This window comes from Neofelis nebulosa, chromosome 8, assembly GCF_028018385.1.
Source record: "Neofelis nebulosa isolate mNeoNeb1 chromosome 8, mNeoNeb1.pri, whole genome shotgun sequence".
NCBI classification, from domain to species: Eukaryota; Metazoa; Chordata; class Mammalia; order Carnivora; family Felidae; genus Neofelis; species Neofelis nebulosa.
Window position 1 is genome coordinate 93428557 of NC_080789.1, and position 22617 is coordinate 93451173.

Sequence of the window (22617 nt, forward strand, 5' to 3'; positions counted from 1 at the left end):
GAGGCTTGAACTCACAAACCGTGAGATCATGACCTGAGCCAAAACCGAGTTGGACACTCAACCGACTGAGCCACCCAGGTGCCTGGAACATTTTTCTTCTTTGAAAAGTACACTAATATATTGTTATATCACATTGTGCTATAAATTACACAGCATCAATTAATTTTCCTATGTCAATTTCCTATATATAGGATTTACTTTACCTTATAATTCAAAGGTTCTTTCTCTAGGGGTTAAGGATAGAATTTGGGGCTCTAGAACATAGTGGGGGAAAAGTACATCTTTAATTTCACCACCTCTAAATTTCTAACTGAAATTCAGCAATTCCTTCAACTATTAGAGTAGGCAACAAGCCACAATAATATCATCAGTACTGATGAGATGAGATCGCTAAACCATAGAAACTGCAGACATATTTCCATAATGAACCTGCTGCAGATATTGAAATATTGTTCATATTCATCACTCTGATGAAATTATGAGAGTTATTGGACATCTTACGCAATATTATCGTACTATATATTATCTAATATATTTATAAAAAAGCATGTAAAGCATTTTTAAAAATAGTCTGATGACCATATTTTAATATAATTAATTTCTTTTTAATCCTATGTATTTCATTGTATGCACTTAAAAAGAAAGCATTATTCTTGGAAGAGATCCACAGGCTTAATCAGACTGCCAGAAAAGATCACAGCACAAAAAAAATGTTAAGAATCTCTGCTCTAATGACCAGCTGGCTGAGGTAGATCCACGTCTAAATATCTTGCTGGGTGCACCACAACGAATGCTCCTGTGATGGTATTCTCAGAAATGCCACTACGTCCGTTACTATACCTATCCCCACCCCCACCACTGTTACTATTACGAGCTAACGTTTGTTGCATGCTTCCCAATGATTGCATTATTGCTCCTAACCATCCACTCACCTAGGGGCTGTTCCCGTATCTTCTTGAAATACATTCTTTCCCCTGCTTGCAGGCCACGTAATCTCTTAGCTTTTCTTGTACTCCGCTGGGTGCCTCTTACCAGTCTCCTTTGCTCCTATCTTTTTATTCTTCCCTGAAAATCTTGATATTAGATTGTTCTGGTGCTTAATCCAGGACCTCTTCTCTAATTTACACGCACTCCCTCCAGTAAATGAGAATTTCATCCAGCTTTATATAGCTTTAATACTGTTTATATGCTAGCAACTCCCAAAGTTACATCCTTAATCCAGACTTCGCTCCTGAACACCAGACCTTTGTGTTCAACTCCCACTGCACACCTGCACTTGCAATCATCTTAAATGTAACATTTCCAAAACCAAAGTCTTGATGTTCCTCCAACTCTGAAATCCTCATCTGGAATCCCATTTCAGTTGGTGGTGTCTCCATCCTTTCCAGTTGCTAGGACCAAAAACCTTGGAGTCATCTTTGACCCTTATTCATTTCCATTTCACGTGCAATTTGTTAGCCAATCCCCTTAGCTAATGACTCTGTTTTCAAAATATATCCAGAATCTGATCATTTCTTCCTACCTTTATTGCTGCTACCCTGGACTAAACTATTACCATCTCTTGCCTGGATTACTGGAATAGATCCTCCAGTTAATATGCCTGCTTTTGTCTCAACAGATTGTTTTCTTAAAAAATTTTTTTTTAACATTTACTCATTTTTAAGAGACAGAGAGAGACAGAGCACGAGTAGGGGAGGGCAGAGAGAGAGGGAGACACAGAATCTGAAGCAGGCTCCAGGCTCTGAGGTGTCAGCACAAAGCCTGATGCGGGGCTTGAACCCACGAACCGTGAGATCATGACCTGAGGCAAAGTCGGACGCTTAACCAACAGAGTCACCCAGGTGCCCCTCAATACAGATTGTTTTCTAATGTAAGGCAGCTCTTCTGCCCCAAGTCCTGAACTCAGAATAAAAGCATAAGTCTGTCCTTTACTCAGGATAAAAGTATAAGTCTTCACAATGGCTTACAAAGCTCTACATGATCTGACATCATCTCCTGCTAAACCTTCCTTCATTTCCTCTGCTTTAGCTGCACTAACCTTCCTACTACTCTCTGAACATGTTCCTGCCTCAGGACCTTTGCACTGGCTGTTTCCTCTACTCTTCCCCTAGAAAACACATGGCTAACTCCCACATATCCTTCAAATTGTTTCTCAAAATATCGTTTCAGTGAGACTCACCCACCTCCCAGAGATCTTCTACACATACTCCTTATGCCTGTACTGCTAATTTCCCTTACTCTGCTCTATTATTTTTCTCTTATTGTCTGCTCACATGCCATGTAATCTTTTTACTTTTATTGATATCATTTATTATCTACCTCCTCCACTAGAATATGAGCTCCATGAAGGCAGAAATTCTCATCTGCTTTCCCAAGCATCTGGAGAGTCTGACACATAGCAGGTGTCCATTAATATGTGTTAATGAATAAATGAAATGTCAGTGAACCGCACAAGGTGACATAGATTGTAAATTAAGATTTGATCCCAAGGAGTGTAATTTCAGAGCTCTCTACTCTAGCCACAATGTGGTACCACCTTCTTCCCTATCCTTCTAAGATTTGTTTAAATGACAACATTCAAAAAGTTTGATATTTATATTTAGACTAATCTCTTTTATCTACGTTAATAGAAGCTCATTTTTATCTCCTTTCTGGGGCAGGTCAGTTTATACCTTTAAATGCATTTATTTATTTATTTATTTTCTTAACATTTTTTTTTAATGTTTATTTTATTTTTGAGAGAGAGAGAGAGAGCGCAAGTGGGAAAGGGGCAGAGAGTGAGAGAGAGACACAGAATCTGAAGCAGGCTCCAGGCTCCAAGCTGTCAACACAGAGCCCGATGCAGTGTTCGAATTCATGAACCCTGAGATCATGACCTGAGCAGGAGTCAGATGCTTAACTGACTCAGCCACCCAGGAGCCCCAAATACATTTATTTAGGTACATATCTCCACCTATATTCTAAGTGCTTAGTGGACAGCTTACATGTCTGATTTTTATTTAATTGTGCCATACATGACACCGATTAAATCATTATTGGATGGATACATTTAGCTATGAATAGGTAAATGATAGAATTCTGAGAAAGAAAAAGGATGTTGATTGGCAGTTCAGCAGGGTCCTATTGGGTAAATATAAATTTGAATCAAATTTCCCAAACCCTGTAGTACTCAACTAAACAACAGTTTTTAAGAGAACTGATGGATTGTTCTGATAATATAGGGGACCACCGAAAGTACTTGAGAATGTGCTCTGATGAGAAACGCATCAGTGGTCAAAGGAATAGGGAATCACCAAAGTCATAAATCAAAAGTCTTTTTCGGCTGCAAGAAAAATGAAAACTGCCTGCAAGTCTGAGTAGTAGGAACAAAACTGAGAGGGGGCCTTGAATGGACCTGATCATAGACTCTGCAAACGTTTTCTAAGACAGTTTTGGCAGAATTGATGAAGAGAGGGATGTTTTTCTTTCTTGTGGTCTCTCCATATATTAACTCCTTTCATTAATCATACTAAGTAGCCATAGATTTTTATTTGACTCCAAAATACGTTCGAAAATATCCAAATGTCATTAATAGAATCCTTTGTATGGGTTTCTTAAAATGACAAGATTGAGAGTAGGAGATCTGGATTTGTATAAACAATCCTTTGCTTTGCCATTTCCACTGTGATGTTTTCTTGTTAGTATTATTATTATCTTTTAATGTCTATTTATTAATTTTGAAAGAGAGAGCAAGAGGGGGAAGGGCAGAGAGAATCCCAAGCAGGCTCTGCGTTGTCAGTGCAGAGCCTGACGTGGGGCTCCAACCCATGAACCATGAGATCATGACCTGAGCTGAAATCAAGAGTCAGACGCTCAACTGACTAAGCCACCCAGGCGCCCCCATCATAATGCTTTCTAAACTAATATTTAAAAGTCTACCTAGAAAACACACACAATAGACACCGAAAACTGAAATGAAACTTATCGCTAATAAAATTTAGGTCTGCAAAAGTATACACGTATGAAAATCAAAATACTTTAAAGGCCGTGGGTAAAAGATTAACCAAACTTAACTTACCTTGCCATCTGCAGGTGTTTTTTCCTAAGAATTATAAGGGTCACGAGCAGCAGTCCAATTAACAGTGTGCTGAGGATGGCCAGCACGGAGATGACCACCACGTTGGGGTTCATCTCTGTCACTAAAGAGAAAAGCCATGCATTTTCATTACAAACTTCCATTACACAAAGCTAACAGAACCACTCATCGTTTTCCATTGATTTTTAACACCATGGAACTCATGATGTTGAAAACAAGAGCAACAATGGTGTTTCTCCAAGCCGACAATGACCTCCTCCTGGTCAAATAGAATCTAGCAAAGCAGTTTGATAAGCGGTGTTCAGGTACCTAGAGGAATTGAGTCCATCTCCAAAGCTTCTGTTCAGAATGTTCTTACAAAGGGAAATTATAAACTGTGAATAGTGCCTGTACCATCGTTTAAATTCTTTTGAAAATCAAAATATCTAGAGGTCATCATCACGCGTTATTATTGCTTAACATTTTCAGAAGCTTGGAGAGGGGCAGGTTTTCGCGTTACGCCTATGACATTAAAGGCAGAAAGCACAACTGTATATTGCACTCGCAACTAATAACGTATATGAAAAAGGCATTAGCAAGCTACCATCCGCTGCAACACTTAACACATCACTAGAAGCAGGCATTCTGATGATCGGTAGCCATATGTTGAGAGGTTTCCCATCTGCACAACTCTAGAGATGAAACCGATTATTAAGTCGTGGGGCCCTTAAGAACAGGGGCTGTGTCCCTCGCATATACTTTATATAAGGGCTGCTATGGCACTGCGCGTTGCCTAGTTCATCACGCTACAGGGAAGAGCCAGATATTAACAATGGGGACTACGTGTCACATGTTTTTATGAAATTCGTTACGGTGGACCCAAGAGGAAAGACTGCTCCCATCCTCAGCATTGATCATAAAATCACACAACCGGCCACCACATTGAATCCATAAACCTTTGTGTATTTGCCACTTCCCATTTGGGCCAGCTTGATTCCTGTTCACAGGCAGAGTAACTGAACACAAAGAACATTAGACTCATGGTCAGGAGACCTTTTTCAGGTTCATCTGACTTCTAACTGCCATGTGGAGAAGCTATTTTATCTGTCTCTCTGGGTCTCGTTTTCCTTACTTGTAAATAAGCTTAATAGTATCACCTGTTTCTGGGGTTGCTGTAGCAATGACAGGGAATAGTAAGCATGAAGAGACACAGAATGGTGAAAAGGGCACAGAAGTGACAGACCATTAATATACTTTTCAGGTCCACTTTTGTCCTCTTTTCTGGAAAAACAAAAATTCAAAACAGAAAACAAACAACTATATGATGAATGCTACAGAAATGAAAATGAACCCAGTAAAGGGATCTTGTGACAGTGAAAGGTTGTATTACAGGAGGTTTCATTGAGGGTCTCAGGTTGCAGAATCAGACTCCAACAAACAGGGGAGAAACACGTTTAATAGAACTCAGAAGGGGAAAAGGAAAACTCCCGTATTCCAGACCTTTCATTAATTTCTAATTTCCCTACTTATAGTTTGGCTTCATTGGAAACTCGCCTGCTCTGACCCAGTAATTTAGCATTGTCACCGCATGGTCAGTGACGGCTAAGAGCCGAGGGACAACAGATGAGCCCTAATCGATCAGGGCACTGTGACCACCGCTGGACAGGAGGATGACGATGGAGGAGTTGATGGTGGCAGCTATCACTCACACTACGTGTGCAAAGCTTTACACATTTCATTTCTAGGCTTCAAAACAGCTCAACAAGGTACACAGATTATGATTCCACTTTCGCAGATGAAAACACAGAGGCTCAGAGATAGTAAATATCTTTCCCTAAACCACATAGCTGGTAAGGGCAGGTACGTGCCCCCTGACCCCGCAGCCTGGAATGTTTCAGTGGAGCATGGATCTATTAGAAGTACAGAGTACACATATTTGAAAAGAAAATGTGAGGAAAATCTAAAAAGATAAAACTTCTGGGGGTGCCTGGGTGGCGCAGTCTGTTAAGCGTCAAACTTGATCTCAGCTGAGGTCATGATCTCACGGTTTGTGAGTTCGAGCCCCGCATCAGGCTCTGTGCTGATGGCATGGAGCCTGCTTGGGATTCTGTCTCTCCTCCTCTCTGCCCCTCCCCTGCTTGTGCACTCTCGTTCTCTCTTTCAAAATAAATAAATAAACTTAAAAAAATAATACAAAGGATAAAACTTTCAAAGACACAGATTCCACGAATGCCAGGAATTACCCATTGTTGAGACAGCTATGAATGTGGGGACACTGGGGCTGTCGTGGCTGAAGCTGGTGACACTACAGTTGTAGGCAGTGGCAGGAAGGAGGCTGGAGATGGTCACAACGTGAGAGGAAACAGAAATTGGTTCCTGGAGATGCAGAACATAAGATCAATGTTATATTATCTCCACCTGTTTTGTTTTTTAAACTATTTTTCAGAGCCGAGTGGGTAATATATAAACAGTAAAGAAATTAAAAGATGCGAAAGGATAGCAATGAAAAATAAGCTTCCTTATTTCACTACTTCTTATCTACCGAGTTCTCTTCCACAGATGGAGCCGTTGTTGTCAGGCATGTTTTTTTTTTTCTTTCCCATCTATATTTTATGGAGGTAAAAACATAAGATACAGCTAAACAAAAGTGATAATGTAGTTCACACATCATGCTGCTTACTCTTTACCTTGATTATCAGTATATTTCGGTGCTTTGCCCATGTCAGCACAGGTAAAGCTGTTTTATTCTTCTCAAGGGCTTTGTAGAAATTCGTGGAAAGGGACACACTTTATTTAACCAGTCCCCTACTGAGGAATGTTTCCATTGTCCCTGATTTTTTGCGATTACAAACAATGCCACAGTGAACATAATTTTACATTATGGGAACAGACATATATGTACACACACTCAATATATGTATGTGTGTATGCACGTGTACACATACACCTTCGTACACAAAACCTGCATGTGTGTAGATGTGTGAATGTGCATATACATATATGTATACTCATGTTCCCAACAGTTGAATACTGGGCCGAAAAGTTGTGTAGTTTTCATTTGGAAAGCTATTGACATACTGTCTTCTACAGACATGTTCCATGTTATCCTGCCACTGTCAATGTGGGACAACACCTGTTCCCATTTACTCCTTCCAATCCAATGTGTCCGCAAACTCTGAGTTTTTCCAATCATATTGGTGGAAATTGTACCTCATTGTAGATTTATTTTGCATTTCTTTTACCATAAATGAACTTGATCATCTTTTCCTATGTTTAAGAATCTTTTGGGGCGCCTGGGCGGCTCAGGTGGTTAAGTGTCCGGCTTCGGCTCAGGTCATGATCTCACGATTCATGGGTTCGAGCCCCGCGTCAGGCTCTGTGCTGACAGCTGGGAGCCCGGAGCCTGTTTCGGATTCTGCGTCTCCCTCTCTCTCTGCCCCTCCCCTGCTCGCTCTCTCTCTCTCTCTCTCTCTCTCTTTCTGTCTCTCTCAAAACTAAATAAACATTAAAAAATGTTTTTAAAAAAGAATCTTTTGTGTTTATTTTCTATGATATATTTGTTTTGGGTTGTTGGTCTTCTACTAAAGACATTACCCCCTTTGCCTGCATTCTCAGCTTTTAAACAGCAGCCACCAAAGGCATAGCAACTTTGAGTTCTCAAAAACATTTGATATTAACCTATTCTTGAGTAGAACAGATTGTTAATTTGTTGGGCCAGTGGTTGGACCAGTGACAAGTACCACAGTACAATATAAAAAGATGAGCCAGCATAACATTCTTTTTCAAAACAGGGATCTGAAACACTCCTGCCTAAAGAGATGACAGCCATCAGCACTTATTTCCGATCCCACCTCTTTTATTGTCCTATAAAAGAATGATTCTAAGGAAAGGCTCAATTGTAATAAGCAGCTACATAACCATTGTTTTCTTGAGGAAAGATGTTACTATAGCCGCAGAGAAGAAAATCCACTACTGACAAAGCAGTTATTTCCAAAAAGGATTCTTTGAATAGAAAAAGAGATTAGCTGTTCAGTATAGATCAAAAAGAGATAAGTTTGTAGAAGAGAGTATCAAAAGGGGAAAGAAATCAAAGCAAATTATCTTAACATTCTGTATGAAAAGATTCCCACTCCCAGAAATCCTTTCTTCTTTTCAATCTCATGAACTGCATTATTTAAAAAGCATCAATTATTCATGTTCATAGAATTAGTCTCTACCCTGCATTTTGTGACATCCTTCACACACTTGACCTTTTCCTTCCACGTCTGACTGTAAAAAATTGTTTTCTTGTGGCTTTGTTACCCTGGGAGCTCCCGGTTCATCTCCCTCCTTCCCTTCCTTTTGACCTGGTGAATAACTCAGGAGTCATTCTACCTGCTGTTTGTGATTCTAAAGCCTTCACAATCACCTCTCTCAGCCTTCATTTTCCCAAGCAAAATTGTCCTCCTTACTGACTAGAAATAGTCCCTTCTTTAAATTCTCTAAGGAGAATGGATCTCTCTATGGCACTTGAGTTTTACTTTAATTATTTCTAGACTGACGCAATATCCATAACTACATGAAAAAAAATTTAAAGGCCAGTATTGATTCTACCATTTGTATCACACATAGTGCCTTTCACATAACGGGCAATCAGTTCATATTTGTTAAACTATATTTTATATGGCAGTGTCTATACCTTTGGTCGATTTAATGGCAATAGGAAAAATGAACCCTTTTAAGTCCTCAGGACCCAAGGTAACTAAGAACTAGGGACAAAAAGCTAATGCAAAGAGGAAAATAAACTTTGCAATTTGACAAATTGGTTCTTACATTTTAGGCTTATTCTAAGCACACTGTTAATTTCTATCACTGAAACACGAAAGCGCAAATGAACAATTTTCATTTTCTATAGTTTAAACAAATGAAGGACTTGACTTCATTCAGATAATTAGCCTTAATCAAAATCAACTCAGAAAAGAAAAATCAAAATGTACAGTACCTGGAGTTTGGTTTCTTGACTAGAGCCAACTTGTTGACAAAAGACTTCAAAGAAATCAGCTACTCCCTCTTCCACCCACAGCAAAGTCACTGAAGTCTGGGTTTTATTCACGGCAAAGAGTGATTTTGGAGGAGCTGGTTCTGAGCAAAGATAGAGTTTTAAAATTTTATTTTAATTTAATATATTCTTTCTTCTTTCACTGATTGGCAGGATAAAATAGGCCAAAAACAAAAACCAAAACCAAATACAGGCAGTTGAGAGCACCATCAAAATTTTATATTGCTTTTGAAATATGTCCTTTCACCAAGACGGTGGTCACCTAACTTAGAAGGCAGAGGATTTGGCCTTTTTCTCCCCCTTTCATTTTATACTTCTCTTTTTGGAGCACTTCTGTTTTCTACTTCAGCTTTATTATATACATAATCTATTAATAGTTTTTATGTCATCTGCATTGGAGCTAGCACTGCCCTGATAATACAGACTTTCTGTAGGAGACACAAAAATCTGCACTTCAATGGCTGAGAAAAATGAAAGTGGTTTGCTGCCTTCTAATGCAGACATTCAGTCTGGTCCTTAGCCAAAAACCTCCTGGAGACTATCTGGAATCATTTTGTCAGAAGAATGGCTTCTTGAAAATATAGTCGAAATTAAGAGGGGTAGAGTTAAGTACATATGATTTTTTTTTTAAAGAAAAGGATTATGGAAGGGGACTGGATGGTTAATAAAATGTTAGAGGACTGATTTCTTTACCTAACTCTTTTAGACACTTCATCTTGATCAATAAATTAATCCATTAGTCAAGGAAACTATGCCCCTTCATCCTCATTTCCAGTAACTGAGTCACTGGATTTGTTGGCTTGAGACCAAACCCCTGCCTGTTCCTCAGTTTTAGGAAGTGATCTTGCTGTCTTGATCCCCCATTCTTGAGTCTCTCCTACTCTCCTCTCCGTGCCCTATCATTTGGGTGTTGTCTTTCCCTTGAATTCCTCCAGTACACAAAGTGCTATGGCTGAACCCCAGTGCTTATGCCAGAGTCCCTGTTACCCCCTGTCAGACCTCCTTGACGTTGCCTGTTTGACATATCACATATCTTGCTGTTAGGTTCATGAAACATCATACTCCGACCACCTGCATGTCCCTGTTAGACAACTACCCAAACTGTTTGCTCGTTACTTGGATTTCTTTTTATTATTTGTCCCATGCCCCCCAAGTCTGTCCTCTAGCTCCTGGCTTTTAATAGTGCTTGAAGAAGCTCTTGAAGGCCATTCCACTCCTTCGACATATACATTATCTTTGTGGGGGAAGGTTTAGACCTTCGTTCTAGAATACCATCCTCATGGCCCTATTCAGAACCAGGAAGTATGTCAGAACCATTCCTCTCATGGTTTATCCCAGACAACTTAAATTTGTGTGCAACTAAAAAGAAGCATTTTTCTTTCTAGAGCCAATTGACGAGGTTAGGCAGAAGAGCTGAAGGAGGAAAGGGAGGGGGTTAGTCTCCGGCAGGTTTGATTCACAACAGATGTCAGGACCCCTTTCTCATTTGCAATGAATTGTCCACTTGATGAAACATAGCGGTCAGCTTCCACTTCTCACATCCTTTATAACTGTCACTGCCAATAGGTATGAGTCAGAGAATAGGTCCTCTGACTCTCATAGAACTTGAATCTTTGGAGAAAAGTGAGGGTTGTCTGGGGGCAGAGATGGATGATTTTTGGGCTGAACCTTGGTTATGTCTCTTTTAAAATCCACAAGACAGAATTTCTCCTCAGAGTGCCTCTTAAACTGATTAGGTTCCCCAGGACATTATGTCTTGTTTTTTGTTTTTGTTTTTGTTTTTGTTTTCCCCTGATGGGTAGAAAAAAATCAGTTTAGCTATCCAACAAGAATACCACCCAGGTCTCGATTTCCAGATCCAACTTTTTACATGTGTATTTCCAATCACCTATCATTCTTGCTTACTCAAATACTTCACTATTGCCTTAACCTCCATAGGGTCAAAATAGACTTTGAGTCTTCCGCCTTCCCGAAATCAATCTGCTTTCCAACCACTGATACTCTGACGAGCAACACCATTCTCTCAACTGACGAGGCTCTCCTCTGGTTTCTCAGTCCCTGATAGCATATCTTCAAATAATTCTTGTCATCTCTTCCTTTTATCTATTCTTTTTATTATATTGCACGTTCAAGCTTTTGTCATCACACTTTTTCAATCAACACGACAGACCTTTAATTCTTTTTCCTGCTTTTAATCAGTTCTTTCTTATTTGTCAATGAAGGCATAAATCACCTAAAATACCACTTTGCTCATGTTAAATCCTATCTGCATAATAATCTATTGTGATCAATGTCTACTGCATCACATCAAACGCGCCAAATTTTGAAGATCCTACTTACATCAGCCACATTTACCCATCCAGCTTCATCACCATCCTTCCTACCCAGAAATGTTTCCTTTGGTAGGGCCAATTTTCTCACTGACTACCATACAAGCAGTACTCTTACTCAGCTCATGTATTTCCCTTCATTGTACTTATCCTTCTATTTGGATCATCCTAAGATCAGGAAAAAGTCTTCCTTTCTTCCTGAAGCCTTACCTGTTCACTCTGTCTTTTGATGATCTATCCCTTCTCTGACCTTCTGTTACCCTATTTGAACTACATGAGTTAAGTCCTGATTCTACTAGGTCCCATTTGATTCTTTGAGAACAAATACCATGTGTTATAAATTATTTTTGTCTTCACCTTGAACTAGTCACCTGAAATTGCTCAATAAATCTTATCTATTGACTGATTTAAACCACAGGTCAAGATTCATTAATCAGAGCTGTTAAGATTTAAGCATCAGGCAAGATCAGACACACTGGGGTTGAATTTTGATGTCCTCTGCCTTTTTACAGTGATCGTGTTGCTAAAATTACCAGCTTTCAGTGGCAGAGTCAAAGATTGCCATGAATTGTAAGTGTTCTCAGTGGTCCAAAGATTATGACTTTGATAATGGAGTACAGGTTTCTTTGGGTCTGGCTAAAAAATGTGAATCTAGGTGATAAGTTGGATCCTCAGGTAAATCTCCAAAGGCCACAAAACAAATTTTTCCTTTCCTTTGGCCAGCCACAAAACAAATTTTTCCTTTCAGGTGTTATGCAGGGGCAAGAGATGAGTCCAAAGTCACTGCACCCATTATCTCAGTATTCTTTTCTGAAAGATATATGCATATTAGCTCTGTAGGTCAATGAATAACATACACAAATCACCTGTTTGAGGACTGTTTAGGATTTTTGTGATAGGTATATTTCTTCAGCTGTTTTGGGGAGTAATTTCACTCAGCTATTCCAAACAAAGAAAATTACTGCAATATTTCATAAATGGAGGTGTAATTGGGTTGAGAAGGGATTCTAATTAAATTTCACTACACAAGACAACATCTGCCCCAGGAAATGTATTAAATGTTAGAATTGTATTGTTCAAAGTAGTAGCTATTAGCCACATACAGCTACTGACTATTTGAAATATGGCTAGTCTAAATTGAGAGGTGCTATAAGAGTGACAGACTGAATTTTGAAGACTTAGTACAAAATAAGAATAAAAATACCTCATTTATATTTCTTTGTATCAATTACATATTAGAGTGATACTACTTTGGATATATTTGGTTAAATAGGCATATTAAACTCAATTTCACCTATCTCTTCTTAGTATTTTGTGAAGTGGCTACTAGAAAATTTAAAATTACATATATGGCTCTCATTATATTTCAATTGTACAGGGTGGGGTTAGAGCATTCCTTCTTGCTTGGTAGAGCAGAAGTGTGGAAATTCTTGGCAGAAGCTGCTTAGAGAGGCCCCCCTTTTGCTGTCTATCTCCTCTCATAAGAAGGCAAGGTCAGCTAAACTCCACAGCCTAGGGTGACTGAGATGATTTCTGCTGCCCATCCTTGGGCATGAGACCAAAAGGGAGTGTTGGCTAAATACTGTCCAGGCAATTTCATGTGATAGGGAATACAATGACATGCAAACGCCTTTTGATTGGTCTGTGTTATGGGCTAAATTGTGTTCACTCACATTCCTATGTTGTAGACCTAAGCCCCAGCACCTCAAAAATGTGAATGTATTTGGAGATAGGGCCGTTCAACAGGTAAATTGAAGTGATGCCCTTAGGGTGGGCGCTAATCCAGTTTGACTGGTGTTCTTATAAGAAGAGGAAATTTGGGCAAAGAAACACCAAAGATGAATGGGTTCAGAGAAGAAACCATGTGAGGACACAGCTGGAAGGTGGTCACCTGGAAGCCCAGGAGAAGGGTCTCGGAGAAACCAAACCTGCTGATATCTTCTTCTTGGACTTTCAGCCTCCAGAACTGTGAGAAAATAAATGTCTATTGATTAAGCCACCCGATCTGTGATATTTAGCTATGGAGCTCTAGCAAATGAATACAGTCTCTTACTATTCAAAATCTCAAATATAGTCTAGCTTATAAAAGGGAAGGATAGAGAGACCTCAATGATTTTATGAAGAGTCAATGAGCTTTAAGACGATGGACACAAAAACTCTTTATATAATATAAAGAGCCACGTAGATATTAGCTATAGAAATCCCCCTGGCTACTATCACTGTCTACTTTCCAAAGTGACATTTGAAATCTCAACTCCTTCAAAATTCCCTTGCTTCATAATGTCAGATTTCCTTTTGTTTAAAATCATTTCAGAGTCCACGATGTTTGTTGTGAGACTGTGGATATGGGGAAAGGAGACAGACGTACTATTTTTACAAAATAAGGTAGAGATACAGAATTGTTTGCTTTAAAATATTTTTGAACAGCTTTCTAGAGTTGCTGATGTTATACTCAACTGTCTGGCCCTCTTCTTCCCTTCTCTTCTCTCCTTTTCAGTGCCTGTCCTATTTGAGTGGGGAATCCAACCTAATTTTATAAGGAAATTAAATACAATGCGCAGAACATGGGCGGAAAGGAAAGCTGTAAGGCTACCTCTACCATTTAATTTAGATTGGATTATGAGAGGCTCAAGCTGTTCCCTAGGATCTCAGGGGAGTGAAGGTGACCTTGAGTAAAGTATGAGCTAGTGCCTGATTCTTATTCTTTGTTCTGGCAGCAAACTTCTTCCTTTCCTAGGAAATTCCAGAGGGAGTGAGGTGTAATAGTTAGAGTTGGAGACGAATAGAATGTATTTATTGCCTAAAAACCATCTTTTCCTGACAATTATTACATTGTTTCTTATTTTAATGTGACCCATTGGTTTAGCTGCCGAAAGAATGATGCTAATGAGGCCAAGCTGATATCCGTGAGGGCCCATTAGTTTTACAAATGTGTGACATTGGTGATAAGAGGAATTCAACCAAAGCACATTGTAAAAAAACGGTCAATATGACAAAATCGATTTTCAATCCTCGGTATCAGTGACAGCAATTTGCTGGTATCCTCTTCAGGTAACAAAGAACGGTTCAACATCTATATTATTGTATGTCTTTTACATCTATTTTTATTTCCCTCAAGGCAGGCAGTTCCTCCTTCGGCAGTGTAAGCCGTGTAACTTATATTCAACTTGGTCAAAGAAAACACCTGGGACTTAAACAGTGTCAGCCACATAAAGTATGTCCAATGTGGTCAAAAACAACATCCGCAACAGAAAGAAATATTCGAAAGAAAAAGCAAAGTGGTAGAGAAATTATTCATAATGAGTTCAGACTGATATGCAATGAAATTAAGAAGATGAAAATTTATATTAAACAACAGAAACTTGTGTTAGAGCTGAAGTTTACTAAGCCTATTCTCTTGTCAATTTAGGGACGTTCTTTTAAAATTTTTTTTTAGTGTTTATTTATTTTTGAGAAAGAAAGAGTACGAGCTGGGGTGGGGGGTGGGGGCAGAGAGAGATGGAGACACAGAATCCGAAGCAGGCTCCTGGCTCTGAGCTGTCAGCACAGAGCCCGAGGTGGGGCTCGAACTCACGAACCACGAGATCATGACCTGAGCTGAAGTCAGGCACTTAAGCCACTGAGCCACCCAGGCGCCCCAGGGAGATTCTTTTAATAAATAATGAGCAAAGTTAAAAACAACATTGAATTTTAAAATTCAGGCAAATATTACATTATAATTAGGCCATTTCCATATCGAAAACACACAATTTTCTCAGGAATTAGAAATACCCATGATTTCCATTACATTTTAAATAAATTCTTTATGGCTTAATGATAGCAAGTGTAACATCCCCTTCTGTGAGTCATTGGGTGTTTCTATGGTTTTCCCAGCTCGACTAACTTCTAACGATTAGCAGAATTTTTCAAAGAAAGCTTTCATTTAACTTTACTTAGTTTCAAAACAGCATATCTAACTTCCTCTTTTTTTTTGGTTCCAAGAATATGATTTTTTTTTTTTTACTTAGCATTTTTATTTAGTTAGGAGTTATTTTCACCAAATTCTTAGAAAAGGATCACTACCCTCATTGTATCATTAGCCTTGTTGCCTTTATTCTGAACTCAGGTATGAACTTTAAAACTGGAAGGAATATTAAAGATTATTTAGTCCAGACCCTCACTTTGTAGATGAGGCAACTGAAATCCAGAGGGCTTAACCTACTTTTCTATGGTAACACAACTTGTCTGTGAGAACAAGAACTAGGATCCAGGGGTGCCTGGATGGCTCAGTCGGTTGAGCGTCAGACTTTGGCTCAGGCCTGATCTCATGGTTCATGGGTTTGAGCCCTGCATCGGGCTCTGTGCTGACAGCTCAGAACCTAGACCCTGCTTCAGATTCTGTCTGTGTCTCTTTCTGCCCCTCCCCTGAGCATGCTCTGTCTCTCTCTCTCAAAAATAAATAAATGTTAAAAAAAAAAAAAAAAAAAAAAAAAAGAACTGGGATCCAGACCTCTGCACACCTAGTTAAGGGTCCTTCTACACCTGGATTCCTCCCTGAAAATGTGGGTGTTTGCCATCTATTTCCATATAACTGAGGATGATAGGGCTTTCTGAAAAGTTCCTTTTTCCCCAAAGGGCAACTTTTCCACAATGGGCAGTTGCTTATACGTTGAGATCACTACATCATAGTTGCTGCCCTATCAGTCCACGTCATGGGGTGCAGGGGAAGTGCTTTTAAGGACTTCCTTAAAAGGATGTCCTTTTTGTGTGGCTTGGCTGTGGGCAGCTGGAAATGGCAGTGAAACTCAGGAGACCACAGTGAGAAATGGGAGAGAGAGAGATTGAGATGAGGCATCAGTTAGTCTTAGGACTAGGAACGGAGCCACGGAACATGACATGCCTGGCATTCCAACCCAGAAGCTAATGCTGGCATGAGGCTGCTGGCCGTGTAGGACCATAGATGAAGGCTGCTGGCCATGTAGGGCCATACAAGAAGGGTAGCAGGGCAATCATGGTCCTCTGAAAACCTGAAGAACACGCTTGTAAGAAGTCAGTAGGAGAAATCTCCCACAAGCTTCCATCATCACTCTCACCCGACTGGCCTACTCTATTGGCGGCCTTATGCTCTGTCACTCTTCCTTACTACAGATTCACTCCGTCTAAGGCCACCCCCTCTACTGGCACCCCAGGGTCCTGTCTCCTCTGGCCCAAGCAAGGAACATCATTTTAATGAGCGTCACCTTCTAAACTATCCTGCACCATCATTTTTCCCTTTTCTGTTGAATCGTTTTGATTAGCCGTTGAAAAGCTGTTTCCACCCACTTAAAAAAATAGAAAGAAAGACAAAACAAATCCAACCAAACAAATAAAAACTCTTGGCTTCTTTTATCCTCAGCTCCTGCTCATTTTCTCTCCTCTTTATAATCATACTTCTCAAAAGTTTTGTTATTCCAGCTGTCTTCCTTTTTTCTTTTATTCTCTCTTGAATTACTTTAAAAAAAAAAAAAGTTTATTTATTTTGAGAGAGAGAGAGAAGGAGAGCAGGGCATGGGGAGAGAGAGTGGAGAGAGAGAATCCCAAGCAGGCTCCCCACTGTCAGTGCAGAGCCCAATGTGGGGCTTGAACTCATGAACCGTGAGATCATGACTTGGGTGGAAGCTTAACCGACTGAGCCACCCAGGCGCCCTCTCTTGAATTACTTTTAATAGCATAATTTTCCCTCACTATTCCACCCAAATGCCTCCTTTCTGAATCACCAATAACTCCTGGGTTGCCAATTCTCACTCCACATCTTACTTGACTTACCAGCAGGTGTAAGCTGATCAATCAAGCACTTTCTTTGCTTGGTTCTTTGGACATCACACTTTTCTGTGCTCCTTTTTCCTTTACCGGCCACTCCTTCTCCGACTCTTTTGCTGGTTTCCATTTCTTAACATTGGAGTGCCAGGGCTCAGTCCTTGGATAGCATGCTTTCTTCTTCATTCACCCCCTGATAACTTCATCAAGTCTGTTTCCTGACTACCCTCAAACTTATACCCCCAATCCTTAAATCTCCCAGAATCCAAGCTCCTTTATCTAATTGCCTACTCAGTATCTGTTCCTTAATATTTAACAGGTACCTTCAAATGTGGATGCATCCAAATCTGAGCTTCTGATCTTTCACCCAAATCTGCCTCTCCCATGATCTTCCCCAACTCAATAAATAGCACCTCTGTCCTTCCAACTGCTCAGGCCCAAGATCTTGGCATCTTCAAGATCAATTTTGAATCTGCTCATGGCTCATCACCTTCACGGCAACCACCCTGTCACAGGCAAGTATAATCTCGTATTTGGGTAGACGCAGTAGTCTCCTAACTCTAAGGTGACTGTGTGATTTATCAAATATGTCCAAAGTGGAATACTTTTAGGGAAGAAAAGAATTGCAAAAGAGGATGACTAGTCTTTAACTGATCTATAGCAGTGTAAACTGGTATTATGTGTGGTAACTGGCATGTAAGGTCATCTTATCTACCTGGTTTCCTGTTTTACCTTGATCCCTGAACACTATTCTTACCAAAGTGATCTTGTGAAACTTGTCAGGTCATATGACTCCTTAGCTTGAACCATCTACTGGAATATCATCTCACTTGGTGTGAAATGTCTTTTCAACGACTCCACATGATCTGCTCCTTTGTTACTTCTCTATCCTCTTTTCTACTGCTCTCTCTCTCTCTCTCTCGCTCGTTCCTTCCACTTCAGCCACACTACCTTCCCGATCTTTTCTTTAACTTCCAGGTATACCACTGCTTCTGGAGCTTTGCACCTGCAGTTGCCTATGCCTACAAAATCTCCCAGTTATCTGTTTGGCTCACTCCTTTACCTCCTTCAGGTTTTGACTGAAATATCACCTTCACAGTGAAGCTTAACTTATGCCACCGCCTACAAAAATTGCACTCTGCTCCTCATTATGCTTCTTTCTCTGCCTCATTTTCCTCCACAGCATCTGACGTCCTTATATTTGTATTTATTGTCTCTTTTTCTCCAGTAGAATGAGGGTAGAAATTTTTGTCAGTCTTGTTCATTTCTGTATTCTGAGCACCTAGATTAGTATGTAACACATAGTAAATGCTAAATAGATATGTGTTGATTGATAGAATAAATTATTTTTTTAAATGTGTATCTTTGAAACAGAGACAGAGAATGAGCGGGGGAAGCGCAGAGGGAGAGAGAGAGACACAGACTCCGAAGCAGGCTCCAGGCTCAGAGATGTCAGCACAGAGCCCGATGCGGGGCTCGAACTCGTCAACCATGAGATCGTGATCTGAGCCAAAGTCAGATGCCTAACTGACTGAGCCACCCAGGTGCCTCTAGAATAAATTACTTTTTAAAGCATAGTAGCTTAATTAATTTATTAGTTTTTTTTTCTGACTGGCAGTCAATATAGATGGGTGGACAGATGGATGGACAGATGGATAGATAGATATATAGATAGATAGATAGATAGATAGATGAGAGATAGAATGGATATGCATATTTTCTTTCTTATTTCACTTTCCTCTTCCCTTCCATACATTCATTCATCCATCCATCTTTCCTTTTCTCTGTGCTACATTGACACAATTTATTCACATTTAGATCTTATTAAGCTCATTTCTTTTTGGTGGGGGGTGAGAGGGATAACAAGGTAGTCACTTACCAGGACATGATCCAAGAAAAGGGCACGGGAGGATAGAGAGAGCTACATTAGACTTCAGTATGCTCTGACTCACAGCATTTCACTCACTTCTTACCAAAAATAAGGGCTGCATATATCCAAGCAACCATTTCCCAAACTGTAAACTCAATGATTTCAACATAAGAATAAACAAATGTTCTCAACTGAGCATGAGATCATGAAGGGCAGTACTGTATAATAGCTGGGTTTTTCTTAAGTAAGAAATTACATTTCATCAAAATAGAAATAATTATTTGTAATCACTGAAATTTTATGACAGAGAGATTGTAATATGCCCCAAATTCCTAACACCTGAAAATATATTGATTCTTTCTTATCCATAGCCAAACTATGTTTAAAGATTTCTAATCTATATAAAGTTTTTCATGACTGAGATTAAGAAAATCAAGCCAATGTTATTAATACCCAAACTCCAAAAGAGGAAGAGAGAAAACCACACAGTGGGTGTGAAATTCCTTCCTTCTCTATTAGGAGTTTTCACTGAAAAAAGAAGTTTATAGAAAAAAAATACACTCCAAATCCAGGAAAACATAAACAGCAGATGGACAAAAAGTGCCAAATCACTGTTTCTTGACTCAGACTCAACAATGTGTGAAGTCAAATTTCTCTAGGTTGCAGCTTGCTCAGATGAGGACGTTTCATTCAATTACCTCCAAACCTCTCCTGGCACTGAAGTTACCTGATTGCTTATCTTGAACCTGTCTGAACACAGCTGTGGTCAGGATACTGCAGAAGTTTGACAGTGATGGTGTATACATTCTGTCTTTGGTTTTCTCTGACCTTGTTGGCTATACCTTCCCAGTCTCTCTGCTCAGTGTCCAAGTGCTGGAAGTGGTTCTTCTCTATTTCTGCTTACTAGTTAGTGATCTCATCTAGACACTCCAAAATTTATATTTCTAGCCCAGAATTCGCTGCTGATCTCCAGACACATAACAAGAATCATTTTATTTGACAACTGTATTTGGATGACCTCTCAGTTTGGTTTTGGTTTTTTTTAGTCCAGAGAAGAATCTTTGATTCTCACCCTATCCCAAAGTTACTCCTTTTCTCGTTTTTCTAGTTTTGTCAGTCTCAGTGAATTGTACCACCATCCAGCCTAGTTGCTTAAGAGTAAAGCCTAGGAGTTAATTTTAATTTCCCTTTCTCTTATTTCCTATTTTCACCCCACAAGCAAGTTCTATGGACACAACCTCCAAAATAACTCCTGAATTCTGTCCATTTTTCTTCATCTCCATTATTCCCACTTAACTAAAAGTTGCCCTCATTTCCAATGGAACTTACTGAATTAGAATGTTATTTTAAAAATTTTTTTTTCACATTTATTTATTTTTGAGAGATAGACAGAGCATGAGTGAGTGAGGGGCAGAGAAAGAGGGAGATACAGAATCCAAAGCAGGCTCCAGGCTCTGAGCTGTCAGCACAGAGCCTCATATGGGGCTCGAACTCACGAATAGTGAGATCATGACCTGAGTCGAAGTCAGACACTTAACCGACTGAGCCACCCAGGCGCCCCAAATTAGAATGCTATTTTTTAATATGAAATTTATTGTCAAATTGGTTTTCATACAACACCCAGTGCTCATCCCAATAGGTGCCCTCCTCAATGCCCATCACCCACTTTGCCCTCCATCCCACCCACCATCAACCCTCAGTTTATTCTCAGTTTTTAAGAATGTCTTATGGTTTGCATCTTTCCCTCTCTGTAACTTTTTGTTCCCCCTTCCCCTTGCCCATGGTCTTCTGTTAAGTTTCTCAGGATCCACATAAGAGTGAAAACATATGGTATCTGTCTTTCTCTGTATGACTTATTTCACTTAGCATAACACTCTCCAGTTCCATCCACGTTGCTACAAAAGGCCATTTTTCATTCTTTCTCATTGCCAAATAGTATTCCATTGCATATATAAACCACAAATTCTTTATCCAGTCTCACCGCTGTTGCTTAACATAGTGTTGGAAGTTCTAGCATCAGCAATCAGACAACAAAAGGAAATCAAAGGCATCCAAATTGGCAAAGATGAAGTCAAGCTTTCACTTTTTGCAGATGACATGATATTATATATGGGAAACCCGACAGACTCCACCAAAAGTCTGCTAGAACTGATACATGAATTCAACAAGGTTGCAGGATACAAAATTAATGTACAGAAATCAGTTGCATTCTTATACACTAATAATGAAGCAACAGAAAGGCAAATAAAGAAACTGGTCCCATTCTCAATTGCACCAAGAAGCATAAAATACCTAGGAATAAATCTAACCAAAGATGTAAAAGATCTGTATGCTGAAAACTATAGAAAGCTTATGAAGGTAATTGAAGAAGATATAAAGAAATGGAAAGACATTCCCTGCTCATGGATTGGAAGAATAAATATTGTCAAAATGTCAATACTACCCAAAGCTATCTACACATTCAATGCAATCCCAATCAAAATTTCACCAGCATTCTGGAGTTACTCCATCTTCCTGAGTCTCTGCCGTGCAGACAGGAGGTTCCGGAAGATGGCGGCGTAGGAGGACGCTGGGCTCACCGCGCGTCCTGCTGATCACTTAGATTCCACCTACACCTGCCTAAAGAACCCAGACAACCGCTAGAGGATTAGCAGAACGGAGTCTCCGGAGCCAAGCGCAGACGAGAGGCCCACAGAAGAGGGTAGGAAGGGCGGCGAGGCGGTGCGCGCTCCACGGACTGGCGGGAGGGAGCCGGGGCGGAGGGGCGGCTCGCCGGCCAAGCGGAGTCCCCAAGTCTGGCTGGCAAAAGCGGAGGGGCCGGACGGACTGTGTTCCGACAGCAAGCGCGACTTAGCGTCTGGGAGGTCATAAGTTAACAGCTCTGCTCAGAAAGCGGGAAGGCTGGAGGACAAAGGGAGGGAGAGCTGCTGAGCCCCCGGACGGCAGAGCTCAGCTTGGCGGGGAACAAAGGCGCTCGCCAGCGCCATCTCCCCCGCCCATCCCCCAGCCAGAATCCCAAAGAGAACCAGTTCCTGCCAGGGAACTTGCTCGCTCCGTGCAAACACCCAACTCCGTGCTTCTGCGGAGCCAAACCTCCGGCAGCGGATCTGACTCCCTCCCGCTGCCACAGGGCCCCTACTGAAGTGGATCACCTAAGGAGAAGCGAGCTAAGCCTGCCCCTCCTGCCCCTGTGCACCTTGCCTACCCACCCCAGCTAATACACCAGATCCCTAGCACCACAAGCCTGGCAGTGTGCAAGTAGCCCAGATGGGCCACGCCACCCCACAGTGAATCCCTCCCCTAGAGAGGGGAAGAGAAGGCACACACCAGTCTGACTGTGGCCCCAGCGGTGGGCTGGGGGCCCACCAACTCCAGTTATACACCACAGCACGGGGGAAGGGCCCTGCGGGTCCTCACCACTCCAGGGACTATCCAAAATGACCAAACGGAAGAATTCCCCTCAGAAGAATCTCCAGGAAATAACAACAGCTAATGAACTGATCAAAAAGGATTTAAATAATATAACAGAAAGTGAATTTAGAATAATAGT

The 22617-nt window shown here is 40.5% G+C and overlaps 1 protein-coding gene across 2 annotated transcripts in view; it reads right to left on the bottom strand.

Moving 5' to 3' along the window:
• PTPRO (protein tyrosine phosphatase receptor type O) overlaps positions 1 to 22617 on the bottom strand; it is a 248354-nt gene that overhangs the window by 41980 nt on the left and 183757 nt on the right. For both annotated transcript variants that reach the window (XM_058743573.1, XM_058743572.1), the window contains exons 13-15: positions 9036 to 9175; positions 6298 to 6430; positions 4058 to 4178 (exon numbers count right to left, since the gene is read on the bottom strand). In XM_058743573.1, the coding sequence (XP_058599556.1) occupies positions 4058 to 4178; positions 6298 to 6430; positions 9036 to 9175 (394 nt within the window). The remainder of the gene's footprint in view (positions 1 to 4057; positions 4179 to 6297; positions 6431 to 9035; positions 9176 to 22617) is intronic.